Source organism: Passer montanus, unplaced genomic scaffold (assembly GCF_014805655.1).
Source record: "Passer montanus isolate IOZ18808 unplaced genomic scaffold, ASM1480565v1 scaffold105, whole genome shotgun sequence".
NCBI classification, from domain to species: Eukaryota; Metazoa; Chordata; class Aves; order Passeriformes; family Passeridae; genus Passer; species Passer montanus.
Window position 1 is genome coordinate 122308 of NW_024357059.1, and position 26929 is coordinate 149236.

The 26929-nt window shown below is 38.5% G+C and overlaps 1 protein-coding gene across 2 annotated transcripts in view; it reads right to left on the reverse strand.

The window, feature by feature from the left end:
• PCSK5 (proprotein convertase subtilisin/kexin type 5) overlaps window positions 1–26929 on the reverse strand; it is a 223235-nt gene that overhangs the window by 34884 nt on the left and 161422 nt on the right. Inside the window, exons 18-22 of one of the 2 annotated variants that reach the window (XM_039719288.1) lie at window positions 26317–26414; window positions 25737–25866; window positions 24560–24675; window positions 9818–9920; window positions 1651–1787 (exon numbers count right to left, since the gene is read on the reverse strand). In XM_039719288.1, coding sequence (XP_039575222.1) covers window positions 1651–1787; window positions 9818–9920; window positions 24560–24675; window positions 25737–25866; window positions 26317–26414 — 584 coding nt within the window. Of the gene's footprint in view, window positions 1–1650; window positions 1788–9817; window positions 9921–20714; window positions 22857–24559; window positions 24676–25736; window positions 25867–26316; window positions 26415–26929 lie in introns of those variants that run through there. The other variant, XM_039719297.1, reaches the window with a different exon arrangement.

Consider the following 26929-nt stretch of genomic DNA (forward strand, 5'->3'; position numbering starts at 1 on the left):
TATTTGTAAAGCAAAATGGCCCACTTCACCTTTGGAAAGAGTCAATCTGTCCCTAGAAGATTAAACTGTAATCCTTAACTCAGTGAAATCATCTAGATTTGAATTTAAATAGCAGATGTGCAGCACTAGCTATTAAAGCACAAACATTTTCTAATGCATGAGAACTGGGAGGTCTCCTCCTCCAAGTCCTGCTGAGTCAAGCCTGTGAAAACACATATAACTTCGTGCGCAGCATGGGGAAATTTCTAATCAGTTGCCCTACAGTAGAAATTACATATATAACTGTGTTAAGTGTATTTCATTGCCTTAACTGCAGACCAAGAATTTGCTTATCAGAATATATTTTTGAAAATGCAGAGAAAGGAGCTTTACTAGTCAATAATGATGTACCATAAAACAAATTTAATTTTATTTATTTTACTTTTCATGCACAAATCTTTAATTTTCTGGCCTCCTTAGGGTGCGAGTCTCATCAGCATCTTAATTTCCTGATTCACAGAAATTCAGAAATATGTCTTGCTGTCCTCCATAAGGGAGAGACTTGGGGAACAATAATACAGACTTGGTCTCACATTAGACCTGAAGTTCCATTTGAAAACTTCATATACTGAGTCACATTTCCCAAAGTGAGAAAGTCAGTCTTATCATCAGTATGACTAATTAATGCCATACTAGTGTTTCCTTGCAGTTTACATTCTTATTACTAAATAAAGTCTATGCTATTGTTGATTAGGACTGAAATGGAAGTAGCAGCTGAAATGAAAAGGCTGTGAATCCATTGTGAACCCTCAGAACACAGCTCATAAAAAATTAGTCTTTATTATAAATTACATATTAAATACTCATTTCCAAGGACAGTTCAGACTAGTTGCACAGTTCAGACTAGTTGCACATACTTGCTGGTAATAGCTTCAGGTTTTTGCTTATCAAATATTAGAGAGACAATAAGAAATAATTTTTAAAACTTAATTTCCAAAGGAGAAGAGGTTTTTTTTTTGGAATTTCTACAAAATTAGCTACATTAGCCCTCCTCTCAGTGTAAGATCTATAAAAATATGTGTTGGTGATAAGCTTCTCTTTGAAAACCCTGTTTGTTCTACTCTAGGGACTCAACAATCTGCTCTGTGTTCCTCCAGTGGAACCCACCACACTTATTTTTTAGCCTTTCCCAGAGAGATGCTTAGGAAAGCAGCCTGGCTCCCTACCTGCTTGAGCAAACTGGCTCCATTTCAGTATAGCACATCCTGTGCAGTGGGTGGGGGAAACATGTATGGAACTTTCTTTTCCAGAAGCAGGCTATGAAGGTTTTCTGGGTTTTTGTTTTGTTTTGTTTTGGGTTTTTTTTTTTTTTTTGTTTGTTTGGTTTGGTTTTTTTTTCTTGTTTCAGTTTCAGTTAACATAGCTCCTATTGAAAAAAACACCAAGGGAAATGCATGAACTTGAAAGGACAATACAGAGATGTGTTTTCCTCTACTTAAAAAAAAATTGAGTTCAATTCACTTCAGAGCCACAAGAGGATTATGATACAGATTGGTAGTAAAAGCACTACTCATTTTATTGGATCTAACAACTAGCCCTTAAGAGCTGAGGGAAAAAGGAATTTGAAGGCCAAGGGAGGGGGGAAAGCTGGCAAAATGAAATCTTGCTTACCTGTTCCGCAAGTGGTGCATTTGTTAGGTTCACTTCCACTGCAGTCCAGGCAGGTGTGATGGCACAAGTGACAGTGCTGTTTGAATTCAAACTTTCCCCTGGGACATTGCATAACACAGCGGCCATCATCAAAGACACTTTTAAAGAAGACAGAGGCATGATTACAAATTTAGCTACTGTTTGTTCATTAAATCTGAAGGAAACTAAAAAGAAACTCAATAAATTTTTCTCTCATTCTATTTACAATCCTTGAACTTCAAGACTTTGTTTTTCTGATCTTATTCATAGTATTTACTATATGAAAAATGTTTTAAACATGAATCTTAGACTTCAAAGACCACTTTTTGGTCCTTTACCCAGCTGTCCTTATATCACAATCTCTGACAGTGGTCCCATGTGTCTTCTAAAAGGAAAGTAATACTTGATCTTTGTCAAGGACTAACCCATCTGTTTTACTTTTAATATTTTTAAGCCTTTAGAAAGTACTATGGCGTCAGTAATACAATCTTGTACATGAAGTCATATGTCTATCTGAATATTCAGCCCTCAGGAGTTCTGTTTTTAGACTTACATGTTGTTGAGTCTTAGGAATGGTATTTAGCAATTTAGTTTTCCCACTGAAAAACTCCTAACCATGCTCAACTGCCCGTCCTCCCTCTGCCTCCTCTGCTGGGGATGGAGAGGAGAATTGGATGGACAAAAGGTAAAGATCACCAGCTGAGATAAGAACAATATACTGGAAACAGCAAAGAAATAAGAAAATGAACAGCTACAGAATCAATTATAAAGCTCACAGCAGCTGAGCAATTCTCATGCCAGTGCTCACAACTGTACCACCCCTGACAACACCTGACTGGCCATGCCGTGCCTGGAAAGGGACCCCTTCTCGCACCCCTGGAGCTAAGAGTGCAGCAGTTTAGAAGAACTTCCAACTCCTAGCCCTGCCTCTCCTGACTGCAGAAATTAACTCTGTCCTGGCTGGAACCAGGACATGATTCATCTCTGTATCATCTGTGACTTGCCCATCTGACACCTTCCGGTTACACACACACACACACACACACACACACACACACACACACACACACACACGTGTGTGTGTATACATGCACGAGCACAGGTATAATTTCCATAGTCAACGGCTGTCCCTCCAACATGTCTGTTAAATTCATCGAGTCCAAGACTGTGGGTTTTGCCCATCCTAGACCTTCCAGGACAGGAGGGCTGGTGTGCTGTCAGCTGGCTGCTACGTGAGGAACTCACAATTAGTATATCTGGTACTGGCTATACTTGTTGTCCCTGGTAGTTATGGAATACTCTGTGTGTATGTAGTGTCATTCAGCAACAAATATTATACAATTCAACATTACAGACTGTTCTTACACAAAAAATTAAATCCCCTTGTGGAACACATCGTGTATCCCTGGCCCTCTATCCTCCAAGTCCACCAGGTCCCACGGATGGATTTTCCTTTGCTTGAGGCAGGACTATTCAACCTATCTTCCATAACATTCCTCATATGCACCACGGAGACTATATCCCCTTCTACAGTATATGGGTTTTGTTTAGGCAGGATGAGCTAAACTGGTACAGGCACAGGTGTTAATTAACCATGTGGCCTTTGCTTTTTACCTGTGTTGCCACTGATCTTTTTCCATTGATCTAACCACCTCCACAGAGAGTTTGCTATCATTCATTGAGTCAGTGTAAACATAGAGAGAGTGCTGGCCATTTCTCTCATTAAACGATATCTACAGCCAGCTGAATTGCTTTCAGCTCTGCAATTTGACATGATCTACCTCAATATCTTCTGTGACTTGCTGTGTAGAACTCCCTACAGTAGCTTTCCACTTTCAATGTATCCCTACAGTATGGCAGAAAAAATCAGTAGAGAGATTATAATACTTTTCATTTTCTTTCAGCCAATTATATTGTGGGACATCTTCAGCCTCTCACTTTCTCCTTCTCTGATGATGAAGTTTTCACTTTGGGCCAGTTCACGATGGCTTCCAAGATCTCTAGGCAATTGTGGTTTCCTGAGGTCACAATGTGATTGGTACAATCCACGTATTCCATGTAGAATGGTGGATGATATGTGGAAGGGACTTCTCTTTGAAATCCAGACATTTGCTGGTAGTCAGAATGCTGAGAGGAGCTGTGTTTCTTTTAAAACAGCTCGAACCTCTTCATAAGCTGTCAGCATGTCCTTTCCAGTTGGGGTGTAGCACACTTCAGATCTGCTGTGTCCCTGACTCCAGAACCCTGGTGGTTGTCCTCTACTCTCCCCTGAAGATGTTTGCCAGAGACATCAGGAAGGACCATTCTCCCTGGCTGCAGTGTAGACCACATTTTTTACAACCTGTCCTGTCCTGACTGGCCCAGGGGCTACTGCATAAATCTCCTATTTAATTTACTCAAAAGCTTGTAGCTATTCAAGACCTCTAAAAACCATTCTTCTTTCCTGCCCCATGATAGAGAGGATGTGTAATCTGATTTTAATCTGGAATACACATGCTCCAAAACTCCACAGCACTTAGGGAAAGCTCACGGGGTTTTCTAGCTGTTTGTTCTGGACATAGCTGCTGTTTTGTTGACAACATCCATTTTAAACTGACAATGTGCCTCTTGTCATGTAAAACCTTTGGGATGATCTGAATTATCTTCTTTCTAATTTTCCTAATTCTCTAATTTTCCTCTGCTATGTTTCCCCAAACAATGATGTTATCAATGTATTGCAAGTGTTGTGGAGGCTATGCCTTTTCTAGTGCAGTTTGGGTCAGTCCATGGCAAATAAAGGGGCTGTTTCCATCCTTGGGGTGGGCACCTCCAGCTGTACCAAATGCCCCTCCAGCTAACTGTAGCCTTCACTCTTCTGCTGAAGGAAAGGAGAAAAACAAAATTGCAATAATGATGGCACTACTCTGCTCCTTGGACTCCAGTTTGTAGTGAAGTTCCAGCAGTGGACAGTAGCGGTGTGACTTCCTTCTGGCTGTGACAGTCCCCTTGTCAGTCTCCACTGCACTTACACACTGGCCATATGGGACTACTAAAGGGTGAGTGAGTCTTGCTGGCCGCTCACCGGATCTCCAATTCAGGACCCATCTCATGGCTGGGGTTCAGAGTCCCGGCTGGTGTGGTGTTATCAATGATGCACTGCTGTGGTAGTGATGCTTTTTATTCTGCCCTCAGCAGTCCCACATCAGGAGGGTTCTCTGAGAGTCCAGGCAAGGTGTTCAGCTCTTTAACTTCCTCTGCCTCCACATCAGCTATCCTGAAAGCCCAACTCTGACTTTTGGGTCCTTGAAATATCCTCTCTTGAGGCAATCTCTGCTAAGGATTCATGAGACCTCCAGGCCAGTCACAATGGGGTGTGTTTGCCATTCATTCCCAGTCAGAGTCACTTCAGATTCCAGTACAGTCACGTGTTGAGATCTGCCTCTCACCACAGAAACAGGGATGGATTCTGCCCCTACATATCTTGATGACATCAGGGTACACTGTGCACTAGTATCAATTAAAACTTTATACTCCTGTGGGTCTCAATTGCCAGGCCATGAGATCCACACAGTCCAATAGATCTGATTGCCCTTTTCCTCCCCCTGGCTGGAGGCAGGGCCTCAGAATATTTGTTGCTGGCTTCTTGTAAATACAAACTGGAGAACTTCAAGAGGATTGGAAGTAACAACATCTCTTTTGTTTTTGTCTGAGTACTTGTCCAGTGGAAACTGAAGAGGCATTTATCCTTGAAGAATTTCCTGTGATGGTTGTTCTTCCTCTCAGCTCAGGTACCCATGTGGCCAGGGCAGAGGTGGGTTTTCCATCCCTCTTCCTCATGTCTTCTCTGTAGTCACACAGGAGAAAACACAGGTTACCTCGTTGTGTGCACTGCCTTTTCCACACAGCGGGGCATTTGCTCCTGGTAGCAGAGGCTCTAGTCTGTATTGGTGGGGCATGGGTGTCTCTAACTTTCTTGAGGCTTTCAAATCTACCCAAAGTCTTGGACAATCTTTCCACAAGGTCCTGATTCCTCTTCATTCATAATGAAACAAACTGAATTGGTCTTGGATTTCAACTTCTGTGCAGTATAAGAGCAGCTGCTACCTGCATGTTTCAGCTGCAATTTGAGTGGTTATGGTGCCAGTTGGTCTGATTTCCTCCTCCTTTCCCTGAGGGCACTGTCTTGTCTTGACCTGTGTCCAATAAAGAGTAGGCAGGGTCCAGAACACTGCAATAAGTTGCTTGTTTATGGAGTTGCCCCAGCATTTTCCTTGCAAATGTTCTATCAGTTTATTAGGGTCCTGTGGTTGTTCAGGAGTGAAGGGTGAACTTCCAAACCATTTGGAGAGAATTTTCCCCCACAGAGTGTCATTTTCTCCCGTATTCTATGACACTCAAATCTACTCACACTCAGATCAAATCTTTGAATGACCTTCCTAGAAATCTCTTTCTTGACCCAAAATATGGTTTAAACCACACCGAGGAGACATTCTAGACAACAATAAGAACATGTGTTCCTTAACATCCAAAGGAAATAAAAACTTCTCACAAGCTGTCTGAAGGAGAAAAGGGAGGTAAAAACACGGGAAAAATAATCCACTGCTGTTCTCCCACAGGCTGGGTATGATTATTAATGTATTCCCAAAAGTAGATAAGGGTAGAAGATTCCCTGAGATAAGGGTAGAAAAGCAGCTTTGGATACGTATCTGTCCTGGATTGCCAAGCAAATTGTTTTCTGTTTACCTTCTGCATGGCAGCTGTCTTCTGTTAAGTGGACGGTTTTCCTTATTGCTTCCACAGCCGGGGAGACATCTGCTGATAACAGGCTATGGAATGTTACTGCAGGACTGAGAAGAACGACAGCATCCCATTGTGAGATGCTCCGCCCAGAGGGAGGAGCCAAGCATTCCTACTCAGGTATAATGTGGAGATTCTGGAACACCAGCATGGCTTCTCCACTGGGTTTCCCAGAGGAACAGCTGCTCTCTTCTTCTGGATCTTCAGAGGAAGACTACACCCTTCTACAGGATCCCTGCTCCAACAGAACCACACCTGATATTCCAGGAGGGCTGCAGCCACAATTCCAATTGGACTGCTACCAGTACCCTGACCAACAGGGTGTCAGGTCGTGTTCTGACTCTGTTTCTGACTGTTTTAGTTTACTGCATTGTTCATTTTCTCTTTTTTTTTTCCTTCCCTATTAAAGAACTGTTATTTCCTGCTCCTATATTTGTTGCCCAAGAGCCCCTTAATTTAAAATTTCTAGCAATTGCAATTTGGAGGGGGGGGTGTTTATATTTTCCATTTCAGGAGAGGCTCCTGCCTTCCCTAGCAGACACCTGTCTTTTCAAACCAAGACAACATCCCAGATAACCCTCACTTCCCTTGATGTTATTATGTCATAAACTGCTATCACACAGTACAGAAAGAGAGCAATCCTGATCCTCCTCCCTCCTCTGAAACAGAACATTGTGAGGAGCATATAGAGCATATATGGAGGCACATACAGGGTCAGGTACCACACCCATAAACTACACAAATGCTCAAGTCTGTTGTTATCTCAACCCTTCATGCCCCACACTGGATGCCAAACAGGGCTGTTGTGGTTTAGCAGTGAAATACCCCAATTTAGTGCTCCCACCAAAACACTCCAAACTACATGTTTCTTAACTCAGTCTCCCATCTCTGGCCCCCGTGGTGGGATGGAGAGAATTGCAGGCATGAAAGGTAAAGAACATGGGTTGAAACAAGAGCAATTTACTGGAAACAGCAATGAAAAACAAAAATGAAGACTAACAGCAAGAATATCAATAGCGGGGTGTACAGCAGTAGAACAATTCACGTGCCAGCACTCTCCTCTATGCCATGGAATCCCTGACAATACCTGACCATGCCACACTCTGTGGCTGTAAAGGGACCCCTTCCCCTGCTCCTGGAAATAAGATCAGGTAGCATTGAATAACCTCCCAGCCCTAGCCATGCCCCTCCTCTCTGCTGCAAAAATTAACTCCATCCTGCCTGGAACCAGGACATACATCTACCTACAAGTACATAGGAGTCTGACTGCTAAATGATTTCCTTTTGCTGGATAATTAAACATTTGCTAAAGAATCCTTTCATGTGATGAAAATGTATGGTCCATTTTCCACCTGCTTCTTAATGTCTACTGTTTTAATCCACTTGGGAGAAAAATAGAAATGCATCAATTTGTGCATCATTCATAGGCAACTGAAAGAATTCAAAACAAGTTACTAGATTTTGACAGTGTTTTCCCTCCTAAGACAATAAGAAAGGAAATGCTGTAATCCTCTACATTTAACTGCTTTGACCACTTTGGTATCTGAGGACTTGGGATTCAGTTTCTGGAGAAGCTGAGCAACATCTTGGTCATTAGTACAGACTTTGAGTACACCTAGACAACGATAAGCTTTCCATTATATTAAGATAGGACATGTTTTCTTGGAGTCAACCAATGGCATTATTAGAGCATATCTGAAATACATCTTCATAAATTTCATTTGGTATGATAATTTTCAGATTTTTTATGAAAGAAAAGGAGAAATGTGACAGAGGTACTGGAGGTAGCTGGGCTATGCTTATATGGCATGCAAAATATTAGTTCAACTACATGTGGTAGCTCTAATGATAGCTGTTCTTACAAGCAGCTCTCACAGTGGTAAAGTACATTTTTTTTCCTCTTTGTTATGTTGCCCTTAATGGGAAACACCTGGTCAGATCTTGTCACTAACCTTGGCTCAAACTGTAAACAGATGGACAAGGAATTTTGTGATAATCAGTTTGTCTGGGTAAAAAACTACAGTTTCTTTTTTTTCTTTCAGAAAACCCAAAATAACAAAACAAAACAAACCCAGGTAGCAGCATTTTCATTTATCAACCTATCTGACAGAAATTTTATTATTAAAACAAGTTGACATCTATCCTGAGTTTTCATAAGGGGCTCTTGCCTCTGGCAAGGTTTCTCTGTATTATTATTTCATTTACTATAGACTGTTCCATTTAATAAGACTTTTTCTAGCAGCTTTTTTAATGTGCAGAAGGGTCTCAGAAAGCTTTTTGAAACCTCAGACAACACAATTCAGAATTTTTAGAGAATTTATCATGGTGGTTAGAGCAACGTCCTTCCAACAGATCTCTGAGACTGCATTACTGCAAACACCTCAGTGGTTCAGCATAATGATGCTTGGTTCCTTCTTTGCTTTGTAAATATCTGCATGTGAGGCTCACAATACAGATTGTGAGGAAGGAACAGGCAATCTAACTTAAATGCCTTTGTGAATGAGAGAAATCCACTACACACTCCAAAACTCTGTCCAGATTTTCTCTGCTCACATTTCTGATGTAACAGAATTTAATAATGTTCCTCACTTACAAATTTGTTTGGACTCCATTGCTCCTGGTATGTCTTTCACTGGCATAGTCATATAATAGATATTTTCAGGGCAAAGTGCAGAACTCTTAGGGATTTTGTTTCCTTGTCTGAGAGGATCTCATCCTGTTTTCATAGTAGTGGAAATGTCATTTGGCTACAAAACAATCCAGTGCAACATAACCAGAGTTATTTGTGTGAGAACACAGCTATGGGTAGGACGTGTATAGAACCAGTAGTCTTCTGGAATAGATGTGGCATGACCTAAACATAAACCTCTGATTTGCAAAACCCTGTGGAAAAGCTTCTTTCTTGTTCTCTTCAATCCTCATGGCAGATTAGAAGTATCGGCTTAACCCATAACACCTCAGTTAGGGAATGATGTTTAGGTGCTATGAATATCTCCCAGAGTTTGCCTCAGCATCCACACTCATGCCTTGAGCTAATCCTCATAGCTGTATAGAACTACAGATGCCCTAAGTTTTGTTGTTAAAATTGTCAGTTGTGATTCCAGCAATTATGATTTAGAAAGGATGACAATGAAAGAAAGACTATTTTACATATAAAAAGGATTTTTTTTTATCTATGGGAATCATGCTGCTAAACGTTAATTGCTTGTGTAGCCAGCTATTTTGTTTATATAAAAATTGTTTTTTCAAGTCCTGTGGATTTTTTTGCCCTAGACACTTCTTGCTTCCATATTCTCTGCTAAAAACATTACAGCCACTTCTCCAGATGATAATGTGACGTTTTTGTACTGCACTGGTGCTGGGAGACAATTACCTTGTGAGTGCGCAGCTGATGCAGTTGTCTAACTCAGGTCCAATGCATTTCTGACAGGATATGTCACACAACTGGCATTCTTGGGAATCATCAAGATATTCGCCTGGTAGAAAAAAAATTGTTTATTTCAGATCAACCTTCTCACAATTAAAACACACAAACAAAAAAACCCTGCAAACAAACAAACAAACAACAACAACAAAAAAACCCCAAATCAAACCAAAAAAAAACCCCCCAACAAACCATGAAGAGAAAAAAACAAACAATCTTTCCAGGCTGGAAAACATAGTGATGAAGAGGAATTGGATCTATTTTTAATTACTGGAATGAGCACATTTCCCTGTGGCATCAGGAAAACAAGTACTGGGTCCCTTGGGGAACCAGGACAATCACACCTGTTTGTTTGTTTGTTTATTCTTTTCCACGTGAATTTGAGAAAGAGTGATTTTTGTTGTTTTTGTTAATTTATTTTACATCAGTTGAAGTAATGAGACTCTTAAGATTCACGAGTTACATGAAAATTAGTGCTCCTGAGGAGTATTTATTATGTAATGCCTTTTAAGCTTGATTTCAAGCTGCAGGTTAAAGAGTTTGCTGTCATGGGTGTGGGTATGTTACATGAGGAGATGGACTTCAGCAAGATTCCATCAGCCAGAAACCTGCTGGTGCTTCCCAAACCTCTCGCTGTAGCATACTATGTCTCACTCCTGGGCTGCTGAAGGTAGATTCCCTACCTAAAGACCTAGGCTATAATTTTGGCTGAATTGAAACTTGGTGCAAAAGTGCACAATTTTGACTTGAAAAAAATTTTATATAATATGGATTTCTACCTCAAAACTAAGATAAAGATATAAACATTTCCAGATCATGAATACACTAGTAGAACCATGCTGCTGAAGTGCAAAGTTTGCTTCTTTATTTGCTGAATATTAATTAAAACACTGGTACAAACTGGTAAGCTGCATGTCTAATAACACTTAGGGCAGAGATTTGGTAAGTAGTATGAATACTTTATCTCTGTGCAGCATCATGTAGGGACAATAAACTGATTTATCATACAGTTTTATAAAGCTCAAGATCGGGTCTTTTATGTCAGTTTGTTTTGGGAAAATTTATTATTTTCCCAAGTCTATATATTTAAGGAATTGGCTGTTCCTCCATTCTTGAGTAATGGAAGAGGCAGGGCAAAAAGTCCTATATAATACATAAAACCTGCAGTTTCTATGGATACTTCAATATCAAGCAACTCTTTCCACTTGCATTGCTGCTGGAAAATCCAGATCTGGCAAATATAGTGAACTTTAGGAATCAAAACACAAATATGGAATGACTCGGGTTTGGCTCTCACTTGCAGTACGTTCCTTACATTTGAAGAGCAAAGGCACCGTACAAGCAACCACTTATGCCAATTTAAAACAATGTAGGGAGGAAAAATTTTCTAAAATACTGCAAATTATGTTCTCTGTCGTGTTTTTAACAGTGGTGTTTTTACATATTAAACAGCAATTAAAATTTATAATAGTTGAAACCTCTGGTATGAGATATGAGCTAGGTTAGTACTTACATACCTAAGGGGATGGGAACAGTATAATTATAAAGACAAACTGACTGGAACATCCAGCCAACGCTGGGTGAAGCCTGGGGTACCCAAAATGTAGGTAGAGATGTAATATTTGTTTTGTAATGGTTTGTGTGTCTTCTAAAGAGAGGAAAAAAGTAAAAGAGAAGCCAAAAGCCAGTGATAGAACCACATAAACCATGAAGACAATGCTTGTCAGAGGTTGGTCTGGGATCAGTGCAATCTGGGAAGAAGTTCAGACTGTGAGAAAATGAGGAGTCTCCTTGAGATCAGGGAAAAAAGAGTCTTTGAATGAAAACATATTCAGACATTTTATAGTTCTCCTTATCCAAAGAGCAATTTGTTTACATCTACATATTTCTCTCTATATAGCTATGTTTCTATTTCCATGCATTTATGCAATCCCTTGCACGCCCATAAAGGCCAAAACTTGAATTGTGTAAACTGACTAGTTCCATGGAACTGGTGCACCATTTCTGAACTGCAGTACTGCATTTTTATGAGAAATTACTTTATAGTGGACTGAAACTAAAAGCATTAGAAATGCTGTTAGACATATAATTCAGTAGGATTCTAAATTTTTCTAGATGCTGCCCAGATAACATTGTTGTATTAATGCATATCTATCATAATATTAAATATTTATAATTCTCACCATCTAGAAAAAAATAATGTGGCATTCAGACCATTGACAGATTTGATTAATGTAAGTCTCTTGAGCCTTTTTGACATGTAGCCAGAGGATGTAACATGGAATCCCATGTTCTCAAATGTTTTATGAGATTTCAATATATAATTGTGTCTAGGAATAGTACTCCCCAATTCTCTGACCTCACTGAGATTTATCTAAACTAGATATCGCTTGCTTGCTTTCCTTCCCCTACTCTTTCTCCTCCCCCTTTCCCCTCCAGGGCTGGAGTTGAAAATTAGAGGCTCAAAAATGTGAAAATCACAGGTGGCGATATGAAAAATTTACTGGCAACAGCAATGAGATAATAAAACAGTAACAGCTATGATGTTAATAACAAAAGGTTGAAATTATTTGCATGGTAAATAAAACAGTACTGGATTGTTTTGCCCTCCACCCTTTCTCTCACCACCAGAAGGAGAGAGCAAGTCCCTTTGCTTGCTCCTCAAGTGATGTGAGATGGTATCCAATAAGGGTCTGGCCATGCCCCCTTCCCAGATAGTGTAGAAAATCAACTTTGTCCTGCCTGGAACTAAGACAAATCTTATAAATATATGTATATTTATTGATATTTTATATATATATATAATATAATATTATATATATGAGAGTGTGTGTGTGTGTGTGTGTGCGTGCAAATTGTTTTTAATATAGATATATAGACACACACACACATATTTGGGCAATAATACAACCAAGGAAAAAAAAAGCATTATCTGAAAAGATTTTCCATTGCAGGCCTGATGCTTGAGTTTTTTATTCTATTGGATTTACATAATTGGGAAATCTGTAAGTGTGGCTTTATTACATAATTGCTATTCTGATGATGTTTTTTTGATATGTATTAGAAAATTTTTCTATTTCTCCATTACTTTATTTTCCTGTAGTACCTGTATGCTTATCCTGTGTGCCTATCCACTGGACCTAAGCTACTAATTCAAACTATGCATTCACATACAGCAGAAGTACTTTAAAGGTTTTACTTATTTGTATGTTATGCCTTTCAATGGAAGTGGTGTAATTAATTTCAGCTGTGCTTGGAATAGTGCTAGGAAGGCCAGTTCTGTGGCTCTGAAGTGAAGCATTTTGATGAATACTATTACAAGAATGTGCACCAGAAAATACTTACGTATTTGGCCATCTGAATTGTAAATCACATCTAGAACTGTAGATCTGACATGCTAACAAAATAGGTTTTGCTGGATATTCAGAGTTAACACTGAAATTCAAAAAAGAAGACTTTTTAGCTATTCTGCAGGGCAGGTTCAACTATCTGCCAGAATTCCTTGTGAACGATTCACCTAGATAAATACAGGCTGCCAAAACCTCAATCCTTTTATTTTTTTCTGTATTGGAAATATATTTCTGTTTAAATACCTAATAGAGAAATACATTCAGCAATGTGTCTTCACTTAGCTTTCAATCAGGCAATGATCATCAGTTACTTTGGATCATCTCATATTTATCATTCATTACTGTGTTAATTCTGCTACCTTGTTACCTTGTTTAAAAACATTTGTCACATTGTTCAGAAAAAAAGGAATTGGAGATGTTGTAGGAATAATGCTATGTTAACAGAATTGATTCCTCATAATAGGACGATTTAAATGTATAATTTTTGTGTCCCTAGTTAGAAATGTTTAACTCCATCTGGGCTACATCAGGTTTCAGGCTGTGCCTTTAACTGCATACAAAATCCCTATACTTAATGCTCAGATCCCATCAGTTCATATGATGCATTTTAAAGTGAGGTAAGAATTATTCCTCCCATTAAGCAGAGAGAAACCTGAGTTGCAATAATACAATCAAATTAGTTTGCAAGAGCAAACTAGAACCTGTCTTTCCCGAGTCCCAGTCTGGAGCACTTGTCATGGCTACCAAGTCATTCTATGCTTTTGCATAATCAGCATCACATATACCTTTATCTTGTCATTATTTCTCTCTTGCTTTCCAAAACCTGTGCCATTCATTGAGAGCACATGATATTTCAGGAGATCAATTAGATGAGGGTGTGAATATCCTTGTTAGTTATGCATGGAGGTTTTATGTGCTGGCTGTCATAAACCCTTTTCTCTTGTACTCCCTCTGTGAGACTTATTCACTGCAAGTCATGTGTTACTTCTCCACTTTGTTTGATCAAAACATCTCTTTATCTAATTTAAAAACGTTCTTTATTGTCTACAGCATTGCTGCAAGGGTTTTTCCTTAAAATCAATGGAACAAACGACCTTATTTCCTCCATTTTGATTGTTTACTTTCATGAAAATCTGGATATGGATTTCATACTGGGGCTCTTTGTATGTAGTCGTATGTGTTATAAAGGTTTGACAAAGCAAACTTTAATTTGCAAAAAAAAAATACAAACTTCTCAGAATTGCTTTTCATCCATGAGCTGTGAGAACTGGTCTTACAGAGCTCTCTGCTTTTTCTCATGTTTGGCTGTGCTACATTTTATTTTGTCCAGCTTGTGGGATCAGCTCCTTGAGTATTTTAAGAAACATTTATTCATAAAGATTAAGTATATAGCTAAAACTAACTTGTATATAAAAATACATGTAAATTCACTCTGAAGATTCTTTTTAAAGTTACTCCTTTACTTAGACCAAGGTCTCAGTGTTTGAGAGATTACAGCTCCCAGAAACAAATCTTGCCATAATGTCCATGATGTAACATTTTCAAAATGAAGACATTTCCTTTGCCCTCAGATTTGGCAGTTGTACAACATTTGCATCTGGTTTCCAATTATTTGTCTAGCTTCGGTTTTCAGTCCCCTGCTAATTACACAATGTCCAAATTTCTCTCTCTCTATTCAGATGTGCAGAACGGACAAAACTTTTGGGTATTATGAGCTGAGGTGATGGGAAGGATTCAGGATTGGAAGTCTTCTTTTCAGAAGTGCTCTAGGCAGTGACAAATGAGAAGGCTGAAAATAGGCTATTGATTCCTAAGTCACTAAATCTCTCTCTTGTGCCAAGGGGCAAAGCAGGACCTTGAAAACCATTGAACATCTCTTCCCTGAATAGCTGTGTGATATAATGATTTTAGGATGAAAGGCCCCTTTGTTGCAGGATTAGGTGAGATCACACAGAGAGACTCAGGTTAGCTGTAATCATGATAGTCAGGAGTGAGGAAATTGCCTGTATCAGACTCCACTGTCTTACATAGCCCTCTATGCTTTTCCCTGCAGAATAAAAACATTCATATTAGCCAAAGCTGCCTTATTTATTTCTAACACAGAGGGATTTTCCCTTCCCTTTACAATGTGTACTTCTCACCCCCCTTTTCTATGCAGTATTAATACAATTGTTGTTAGAAACCCATTGAAGAGCCAGAGCCCTCAGCAGTACTCAGTGGGCAGAAACAGACTCCAGAAAGACTTGCTTTAAAACTGCATTTGTATTAATCATATGTATGCCTGGAAGCATAAGCTGGCTAGGTTCATGGTTTCCGCCTTTTCCTGTGTAAACACCTATGTCAGAGCCTGGCAAGGTGTTCTGCTGCTCACCTATAGCCTGAAATTTGACAGTCCCAAAAGAAAGGGGGAAGGGGAATGAAACAATCTCCTTGGATTTATGTCAATAAAGCTTTGGTTGTACCCTTCTCACTTGTTGATGGAGGGAGAAATACTACAGCACTCTCAAAATTTTAGATTCACAATGGAAAAAATATGCTCAGCCTCTCCATTTCTTGAACTTTCCAGCTGGAAAATTTCCCGTTTTATGTTTTTAAGCTTCCCATTCTTCATAATAATCAGTAGCCGATAATCTTCTAAAAGGCAGTGGAACAGAAACACCTGAACCTCACTGAAAATTATTGCACAGTGTTGATAGTACTGCTTTGGAAAGCTAGATAGTTGCATGTGAAATACAAGACCCAAATGTAGTATGCTTTGAGTAAATCTGACATTATTAGCACATAGAACAATAAAGATAGAATTTTTCAGTACTGGAGGAAAAGACATATCAGAGGCAGCCAAGGTAATAAGTATGTCTTTCTCCTCTGTTATAAAGCAAGGAGCACATATACACAGCCTTCCCTGACCACTGCAGGACTTCTGTAGTCTGACTTGAATAGACACAAACCTGAAGTGCGAAGAGCTGGATGTTTTGGGGCAGTACTTCAGTGGTGTCATCCATCTTAAGCTAAGAAACTTCTGCACAGGCTGTTAATACTGGACATCATTGACTTAATGAGGATATGAGCAGAGATCTGCTGATAATTGGGCAGATTTTACCAGGACAACTATTGTTCCAAGATGTAACAACTAGTACAATAGGTGTGTACAATTAATCAAATGCAATTTCTGCTTAATTTGCAGAGATGAAGACATACTAAAGCCTGAAAGAAACTTTCCATCAAGTTACAAGTACATCCTTGGAAGTAAGGAGCAGATCAAATGAAATCTTTTAATTAGTGGTATAAAAATCTAAATTTTATTCCCATCTGTAACTGTTCAACCTCCTCAATACCCTTATACTGGTGATCTTCCCCTGCTTGAAATCTTCCCCGGTTCCTGGTTTCTGCTATAAGCACCTGTGGATAATTTTTTTTTATGATTACAGATTACATTCTCTTTAAGAATCACATATTCCATGTTGATGAAACAGCTCTTCTAATTCCGATACACCTGCAAAGAGGCTTTGTGACACTGTTCAGCAGCAGGAACTAATTTTGAATCCTTCTTTCAGCCTTGAAAGTGTTCAGAGAGTCTGTGCTAAAGGCGGACACAGCAAGACCAACATTTGCATAACTTCATTTTGGTATGGCCTTGCTCTTGTAGTACGAAAAGGGGCTACTTTATTTGGGAATGAATATTTGAGTTATTTTTGTATTTTTATCCAGTGGCATTGCACATAATGGTCCCTTAGCAAAGTCATGAGCACAACAGCTGACAGCAACCTGATCCATGGGGACTGGTAATCAGAAGCTAGACTTTCCTTCCAACCTACATCTCAAAGAACATCTGCAGGCATCGGGAGAAGGGCAGGGAGCAGGCCAAGGACAATTGTAAATGCCAAATTTATGCAGAACTAAATTGCATTAGTCATGCTCCAGTAAACACTTCAGTGTTACTGTTGAATTTGCATGATAGAGCCATTATTTCTCCTTGGGTAAACAAGTACCCACTGCTCATCAGTGTTCTGGCTTCTCACCGCTGGGCTGATTGGAAAAATGGGTACTTAATTACCTCACTGCTCTCTACTGTGTTTTCTGATGGCTGAGGGGCTTTTTGCTTTGAAAAGTGTTGCTGGTTTCCCAGAAGACCTTCAACAAATCCACCCCCCAAACACTCAGAAAAAAACCAATAGATGATTCTATGAGGTTCATTCTTCTAAGCTTCCCTGGTCATCTTTGGCAGCAAATACATGACCTGCTCATGTATTTGCTGCCAAAACCCAACAAAGACCAGCCTTTGGTGCAGCACAAAGAGTCTGCATTTGTTGCTTACTGGAATTATTTTTAAAAAATACCCAGAGCTTCCTCCCCATATATGTTTTTCTTTGACTACAACTCCCATTCTAGAAGTGAAAATTGTCTCTGTTTTTATGCACAAACATTGCTTTTTAATCCAGAAAGGAAGTTCTTCAGGATAATTTCAAGCATCGCTCAGATATTAAACAGTAACTCTGTGGTGTTATCTGGTACACTCGCACAGCAGGTGAAAATTACTGCAGCCTCTTTGGCTTTATCCTGAGGACTTCAGAACAATTTTCCTAGTAAGACTTCATGTTACTGAGCTCTGAGAAAACACAGAAAGTCCAGGCCTTTGATAGATCCAAATCCTCTTTGCTCATTGGTGTGGAAGCTGTAATGGAAATGTGGGTGTTGGTTGCACTTCCATTGGTTGGATGGTATACTAAGGTTCAGAGCCTTAGTTTGTTCTTAGGGACACTACACTCACAACTCTTTAATTTTTGCCAATGGGGAGGATTTAAGCCCCAACAGATCATCATGATAGGTGGTAGTATATAATAGGATAATAATATATTTCAATAAAAACCAGAAATCTCACAAATTAGTTTAAGTAAGACATGTAATTAAAATCACATTAAACAGAAATTGTTTTTTCCCTAGTAAAGAAAATGCTCAACGAAAATATATTTTCAACCCTTTTTTTTTTTTCACTTATTGAATTCCCTATTCTGGAAAAGGTAATGCAAGTTGTTGTACATCAGTTTCCCTTTGATGAAAACTTGACTAGGGTTTTTATTTGTATGCTGTAAAAGTTTTTTAATGCTTGCTTCAAATACCTTGCACAAACATCTAATGGAAAATTTTTCTTGGTCCATTCTGTACCATTGACAGCACAATGGCATATCTAATATAAATATAAGGCATGGTAATGAATCATAGACAAGTTATTGTTCAGCAAGTTGCATTGTAAATTAAAAGCTTTGACTCATACAAGCAATATCTTACACGTCTTTACAGGAACCTTGAATTTATAATAGGCCTTCTTGCAACCATTCAGTTCATTAAATATATTCATTAAAAAGTAACAGATGACTATGGAGAGAATTAACTTGGTCATCAACAGTTCTAACTTGCACTTAGGGATGGGTGAAATTGCTGTAGATAGCTCTAGTACTTCTGCATATGGGTTTACTCATATCTCTGTCAAACCTCCTGTGATCTGACAATGTGGCACAAGCAGCAGCCTGCTATTACACAATAGATTCAGTTGCAAGGAATTTGACATGACATTGGAAAGCTGCAATCACAGCAGAGATTGGGGTAGTCTGTAAGGTCTCACAGGGAAATCTTTACTAGAAAATAGTGGGCTTCAGAGGGGAAGTTTGCAAAGCCTCCCTAGGAAGAGGCAGGGAGTACCAATGGATACAGTGTGTATGGGTAGGCAGGGCTAAGCCAAATGTCCCAGGAGCTGCTGGTCAGAGCCATAAGATTTCCATTGACCTCTTCTGGCAGCTGATCCTACAGTACTGGCTGAGGTGAAGAGCTGCAGCTAAAAAAAGAGTAAGGCTGGAACTTCATTGCAGAAAAGGAAACATAACATGACCCCGACACAATAGGCTTCTGCAGGATGTTTTGCAGGTCTGGGGTGTGGTAAACTTTTTTTAGCATGTAGGACTACTTTTTTGGTTGGTGTTTTGACCATATTTGTCTTTATTTAAAAACTTTGGGACTTTTAGTGAAGAAAAGGTATAGAAGTTGTCCAATTTGCATTTAAATCAAGGGTTCTCCTAGACTAGTATTTCCCTAAACTGGGAAATACCATGTTCTAACTATAATGGCATCTTCAATTTGTCATTGCTTTCTGACTTGTGGTATAAATAAAATGAAATTTATGAACAGATTTAAACTGATGCCATACAGAGTCTTTCCTGACATAGGGAAAATTATTATTTTGTTCATACTTAGTATTTTCTGATCTTTCTGAAATGGTCTGCATCCTTTCTGTGTATCATCAATAGTCAAATACAGATCACACCAAACTACTCATCATTGAATCAGTGAAGCAGGAGCAATCACTCTGCATCTGGGAACAAACTTCTTTCAACTGCTATCCTGTCTCTGCAGTGATCCTCTAGTACAAGTACTAGCTATAGGCTGCTTACAAATTTTGCATGTCTCTGACAACAGCTATTAAGGCAAAACAAACAAGGGTGATCAAAGACTCTAAGATGACACCAGAAAATTCCAGTTTTCAGCCTAAACCACAGATTTATCCTTACTTGTCTGCTCAATTGGAAGACGAAGGTGAGGTGGGAGCTCACCTTCATCTTTCAATTGATTAACAAGCAGTTCTTCATACAACACTGAGGCAACCTTTTTCCAGGTGTGGTCTCACCAAACTACTGCTAAGAATGCGCCATCCCACATATGCATGCTGCTGGGGACTGACAGGGAAACCGTGGGAATGATGACTAACTCCTTGTTTTGAAACCGGGTTAAAACAGGTCAGTGACAACAAGATGTCTAAGGCCAAAAAGTGGTGGTTTTTTTTTCAGGAAATTCTTTACATGGCCTCAAATGTGCTTAAAATGCCATCTGAACATATGACCCCTTGGATAAACTGCTCTCCACTCAGGCTGTGGGGCTAAGTGGTAAATGAACAAGAGCATCAGCTCATGCCAGTGAAGGAGCTCACCCTGCAGGGGTGACAAATGAGGCTGCATGGAGTCCTTGGGGTCTGGCAAGGACAGATGGTGCTGCTGAAGGGGCACTCTGTGGCTGTGAGCTGAGCTGTACAGCAGGCGAGCACGTGAACAGACATCAACATCAACACCACGCTGTGCAAGTGGCCACTCTGTACAACCGCAAAGATGAGACCTTCCTTCTTGACTGCCTGAGCCAATAGGTAGTTACAAAATCTGCTTTTTAATCCTGAACACAGAATACATTCGACCCATCACAGACTCTTACAGATCAGAGGAAGTCAACATTATTACCCATTAGGGTTCATATATGGCTGTACTGTTACTACACAAAAAGTGATTTCCACTTAAACCAGGTATTTCTGCAATCATAAAAATTCCACCACTTAAACTAAAAGAAGTCTGTAATAAAATTAAACACCCAGATATCTAAGTGCTCTATACCACAGAGCTACCTACGCCCTTCAACAAATGGCGTAGCATATGGAGCAACATGTTTTTCCAGACCAAAAGAACAGGAATTTAGGTTAATTTAATAGAAAAAATAAAATATGGAATAACATTGATTTTGGCCAATATCAATTACAACAGAACTACCCTATTTTACAAATAACAACTGAACATTTTACACATGTACAGTATTTTTTCAGTAAAAATGGATTTCGTGATAACAATGTCAGTTTTTTAAAAAGAAAACAAAGTAATTAATTTCTTCTCTATAATAGTGTTAGAGACATTTGTAAGTATCCAAACAGATTCTTTACAATCCATTACATAATTAAATCTCAATAGTGAATATATATTTATATATAACATATATAATATTAACTTAAACTTTGAAAGTATTATGTTCTATTTAAACACGCTATACTGAGAAATGAGGCAGTAATGGACTAGTAGTTAAACTAGCACAAATTTGAATATTTATCAGAAAATTTGTAATGGGCACCAAAGGAGCTTGACTGCACTCTCTCATACTGAACCAGGCTGAAATAGTTTATCTGCTCTCTGCTAAAGAGGACATTACCTCTAAAGGTTTGAATTAGTTTGTAAAATATCCACAGTCATTTTTGATCCCCTTTATTTTCCAGGTTTTACATGCTTAAACAGTTGAATTCCATTTTCTTTTTGTATGTCCTGGAAAGCTAACTGAGAAAGACACTTTGCATGTTTTAAGTATTATCCCCAGTAAACAGTATCTTTGAAGTTCAATTTGCTGTTTTCTGTGAAATGACTGTCTTTTGAACAGCGTGCTGAGTGAAGCTGAAGAAGACAAATTAAACAGAAATTTGTACTGGCAGCCATGTGCCTGGGTAGAAAAAGAGTGAGGCTAGGTCCACTTCTCTTATCCCTCAGGACCTCTTTACAGTGAGGTAACTCAATTTGCCTTAGCAGGACTATTCCTGCTGAAATTTCCACTGTGAGCAGTTAAAAGCAGATTCAGGCCCATCATGGCACCAAGAGAACCACTGATTTATTGCCCTATATGCAATTTTGCCTGGAGGTGTATTTGGCACAATTATAAATCCAGTCCTGTAAACACATCCTGTTGTATATAGTCACACTGGCATTTACATATGGGCACTATGAAACAGTTCCACATATCTGTATGATAATATCCCCTTTTTAAATGAACATTACAAGACAACAATAATTTATGAATACTTCTTACATGTTAGCAATGTTTTCTGACTTCTGAGCATATACATTACTCTCACTTATGCAAATCAAGAGAAGTAGTATATTCTAAATTTGTCCACTACAGGAACAATGGGTTTCTTATGTTTAATTGAAACAGCTTTGACAATTAAAAAAAAATAAAATAAAAATCCTAGCATATCTGTTAATAAGCCACCTGTCTAAAAATGAAATCTATATGACCAAAACCACATTTTGGGCAAACATATATACATACTGCATGTGATACAAAAAATAGCATACAGCAGAGGAAATAAGAAAGAAATGTGTGCAGAAATGTTCACTTTTCATCTTTTAAAATAGAGTTAGAAAAGGGGCAGAACTTAGTCCTGCACTAATGATGTTTCTGATCCCCTCAGGAACTCAAGTTCTCCCTGTCAATACATACAGCACAAAAAAAGACTAATGCAATTTTTTGTATTGTTTAGTTTTAATCCATGTAAACTTGTGTTGTATTCTTGAAACACTATTTAAACATCTTGAAGTGGAAAGAAGCAGGAAAGAAGGGAAGAAAAAGAACCTTCAAAACACAGGAATAATCTATGGTTGGCAGGAAATCAAATCAAAAGTTAAATGTTAATTTTGGCATCAAATGCTTTGGTCACACAATACTGACTCTGTGATCCTGGATGCTCAGCTCTAGACACCCAGTTATGAAAGGTAGGCGTGTTGTAGTTTTTCCATTTAAGTTCCAACAAACAGTTCGCCATCTCCCCAGACAAAGAGGGGGGAGAGGGAGAAAGGTGGCTTGTTTTCTTTTCCTTTCTTTTTTTTTCCTTTTTCAGTAATACGAATTAATCTGTAAGTCAACAGGAGGAGGAGGATGCTGGGAGGTGTCAGTTCACCCCTTTTGTTTACATGTTCTGCAACACAATTGCTGAAGCACTTTCCTCTGGCAGAGATTGTTCTTTTTCACCAGCATACAGAATCCTCCCTCGGCCCAGGACTCTTCCGTGGCTTCCAGAGGGTAGCAGCAAGAGAAGAAGGGGAGGTTGAAGGTTTGGAGAGCATGGCGTGTACAGTGGAGGAAGGTTTAATTGGTCAGACATGACATGCAGATTTGGTTGAAGAGACCATTCAGGAGCAGGTAGCAAGTAGGAAATTTGGTCCATCAAAAGGAATTTCAGTCAACAGCATTTTTTTTTTTTTCAGGAAGAGATATTGTGTGGTCCAACAGGGAATGATCGGTATCCATTTATGAAAAGGAAAAAAAGATTAGAAAGAGAATAATTAGAATACAGTGATATTTACAGCAAAGGAAGTTGCTCTCAATTTTTATGAATTAAAAGAATAAAACCATCAAACCACAGAAAAAGAGTAAAATATTCTCAACAGAAATGCAAATCCTGTAGAGTGAGTTGATTGTAAGGCATTGAAATGATACCCTCTCTGCTTTTGTAAATTAACAGAAAAAGAACCAAACCCAAACCCTCCTGACCTGCACATCCATGTGCTGCCCTTCCATGAGAGCTGCATTTGGCAGAATGGTGGTGGTGACCACCATTCTGCCAAATTAGATGGGTTGTCCTCACCCTCAGGAACTACAGGGTATGTGATTGCGGCTGCATGTGTACAAATGAAGATGGATTTATGCAGCTGTACAAAAACTGGTATCTCAAATGGTTGCATTGGAGAAATCAATTGCAATAACAATATTAGCATCACACTTCTTAATTTGTCTATGTATATCTGTCTTCTTCTGGAAGAATGATATACATTTGTCTATGTATATCTGTCTTGCTTAAGACAATAAGTCTTCCAATGCTGAGATATGAAAAGGGCTCATGACTAGTTTATCAATATCTGCAATGTAACTTTACAATGAACAGGATACTTTTCAAAGTTTGGAAGCCTACATTCCAACAAGAAGTGCAAAGGTCCACAGGAACAAGACTCACACCTGTGCTCTTTCTTTTTTCTTTTTAAAGTCTTCTTTAACTCCTAGTAAATCCAGTGGAAATAAGCTGGACCCAAGAGTCACTGTTAGCTTTTACTATATCTGATGTCAGGTATCTTCCTAGATTTGTTCTGATATGCTCTGCCTGTTGGATTGTTCTTGTTAGACTCTATTTACAACTAATTCACACAGTAACATTTTTTGGGAAGTACAATGCTACCTAAGTGTCTCTGTAATTGTGACATTTAAAAGGAATTAATATTAGTGAATAATTAAGCCAATCATAAGTAATAAGAAGGGAGAAGAGAATTTGGAGGAAGCTCAAATCTCCACCCTAAATTGCATGTTCCCTATTTCAGAATCCTTTCTTTCTCACAAATCAAGCAATCCTGTGGGTGCTTTAAATCATTTTTACTCACGAGCATTTTCACAGTGCTGAGATAGATAAATGTAATTCTATTAATAGCACTCTAAGGTCCTCATATAAAAATCTGTTGAAAGCAACAGCTTTTGAACAAATATTACGGAAGGAGAAGTAGGCTGTTGGCAAGGGGAAAAATTATTTTAGGAAAATTCAGGTAAAGTGGATGTGACTAATCTTGCTAACATATGTAAATGTAAATTTCTCCTTTTCATACATCCGAAAATTTTAAAAAGTAATGAAGACCATACCTAAGCAGAAAAGCAGGTCAAACCAACCCGATACATGTAAAAGAAGGAGCTGGCAGTGATAAAATGGATCTTTTCAGAGCCTTGCACTCACCATCCTTGCATACTGTTCCAATGACACAGACACCAGTATCTAGGTTATAGCCACTTGGACAGCTTGTACAGTTTCTGTCTCCTTGGCCACTGCAATCCAAACAGCTGGCATCACATCTGGAAGACAAAGGCAGGAGTTGGCCTTCTGGCCTCACCAAATATAAGGCTTCCTAGGAGACCTCCTTTGTATTGCAAAGGACATGTTTGCTCTTTTTAGAGGTACAAGGTACTGTAATTTTACTACTACTAATTTTGGTAATAAATAATTGACTACCCCTGCAACTCAGTCCTTTTCCTTTCAATCAACAAATTTCTATTCCAGAATTTTTACTACACAGCTGTATTATTCTAGTGCATTGCAACTATGCAAAAATAATCAGCAAAAGTATCAAGCTGATGGTGCAAACATGTGCATGTGAAAGGCATGTATTAAAGTCACGGAATAGAAATGACTGACATATACCCTGTCCCTTCATCACCCACCTTGCTCCATTGTCTTTTCATTACATATTGATTGTCTTTTTATGTAGAACACACGGGGATTCCCTTCCTGCCCTGAACTTAGATCTGAGTCAACAATAAATTATTCCAAAGGGCAAAAAATTATATTTGTTTAACAAAGTAAAAAATGTTTCTTCCTTGCACAGCACAACTTTGTCCAAGATTTATCCAGCCATTTGTGCACTTCAGTCAGGTAAGCTATTCTGGACAATAGTTTAGAAATCTACTTGCACTATGTTTGTGAATACGCAGTGAAGAACTGAAATGGTCTTTATAAATAATAACTAACTTGCAATGAAAAAACCTGTAGTTTGATTGTTTTTGTTTGCTATTAAGAAATGCAGATCCTCGTCAGATTTGCAAATTTTAGGCTTCTACGCAAAGCTACTTAAAGGCTCACTACAGGCTGCTTTAAAGTGAAGGTCACACATATACCAGAAAAAATACTTTTATAGAACCTGAATGAATATAAATTAATAATATTAATATTAATATTAACATTAATATTATTATTATTAATAATAATAATATCAAAAATCCATATACTTTACTTAGCATTAGGTATTTTTTATGTTTTCATGTAAGCAGTGTTTTATCTTCTAATAAGTATGATCATTTCCAACACAGTAATAGCTAATATACTGCCAAATATCAGATGTATCAGCCACTGATCATACCTTTTGCAGCTTTTGTAGCCACTTTCAGTGGAGTGATCAAGGTAATAACCACTACTACAGGACAGCACACATCTTCCATCTTCCATAAAGTAACCCTGTGTGCAGTTTATACAGGCATCTATTCCAGCACCTTAATCCGAAGAGAAATGTTAAGAAGGCAGGTACATTGTTAAAATAAACAATTACATCATTTCAGTGTATCTTTTTCTGAAATAAATGGCTGCAGTTCTAAAGCTCCCACAAAATCTACCAGTAATTATTCCATCCCTGGAAGAAAATGGAAGGCATTACTGGAAATCATAGAATTTTAATAGTTCTATCAAAATTTAAAAAAAAGAAAAAAAAAGGAAAAAATAAAAAAGAAAGAGTAATCTATGAACTCTTTCAATTCAAACCCTAGATTTCTATGCCAGCTGAAAGAAGTTTGCCATATTTAAAATGTGAATAAAAGCTACTAAGAGAATTCAAGATTCACATGTAAAAAATGATGCTATACTGTAACTGTGATATACAGGGGAATAAAATCAGAGGTAAAATCATATGGGAGTGAAAATTATGCAGACAAATGTCAGTGGAATACCTGCACATGTTGCACAGGAACGGTGGCATGGTTCACATTCTCTGCCATTATGGTATTTTCCTTCTTCACAGCGGATAGCACATCTGGTGCCATGCAAACTATTATAAAAAGGAAAAAAAGCACAGAGCAGATAATGGCAACAGAGGACAAGAAGATCGTGCACAATCCAGTAATTCGCTTTTAATCAAAGAACAAACCATTTATTACGATTCATCAGCTTCCTTCAATGGCCGTATTTCATAAATTTAGAGACACCAATCACTTAAAGAGGGAATGCAAAGCAGTTTTGCCCATGGTGAATAAAGAAGCTGTTTACAAATTCTTTGTAAATACTACCAAGTAATAGGGGACAGAAAAAAAATTAACAATGACAAGCAGCACTAAAAATTCAGGCATGTAAAATGCAATTATCCACGAGGAATTTGATACAGGGTCAGCATTAAAAAAAATGCTAAGGGACTTGTTAACTGAATGCCAGTTCTGTGTGGCTTGTGAAATTTGTTGAGATTACAGATGGAGGTATTCTGCCTGCAGGCACTTTTGAGAGAGCACAAAAATGTGAGTAACAGGTCACATTTTTATGTATTCCTTGAAGTAGTTGTTTATTGCTTTC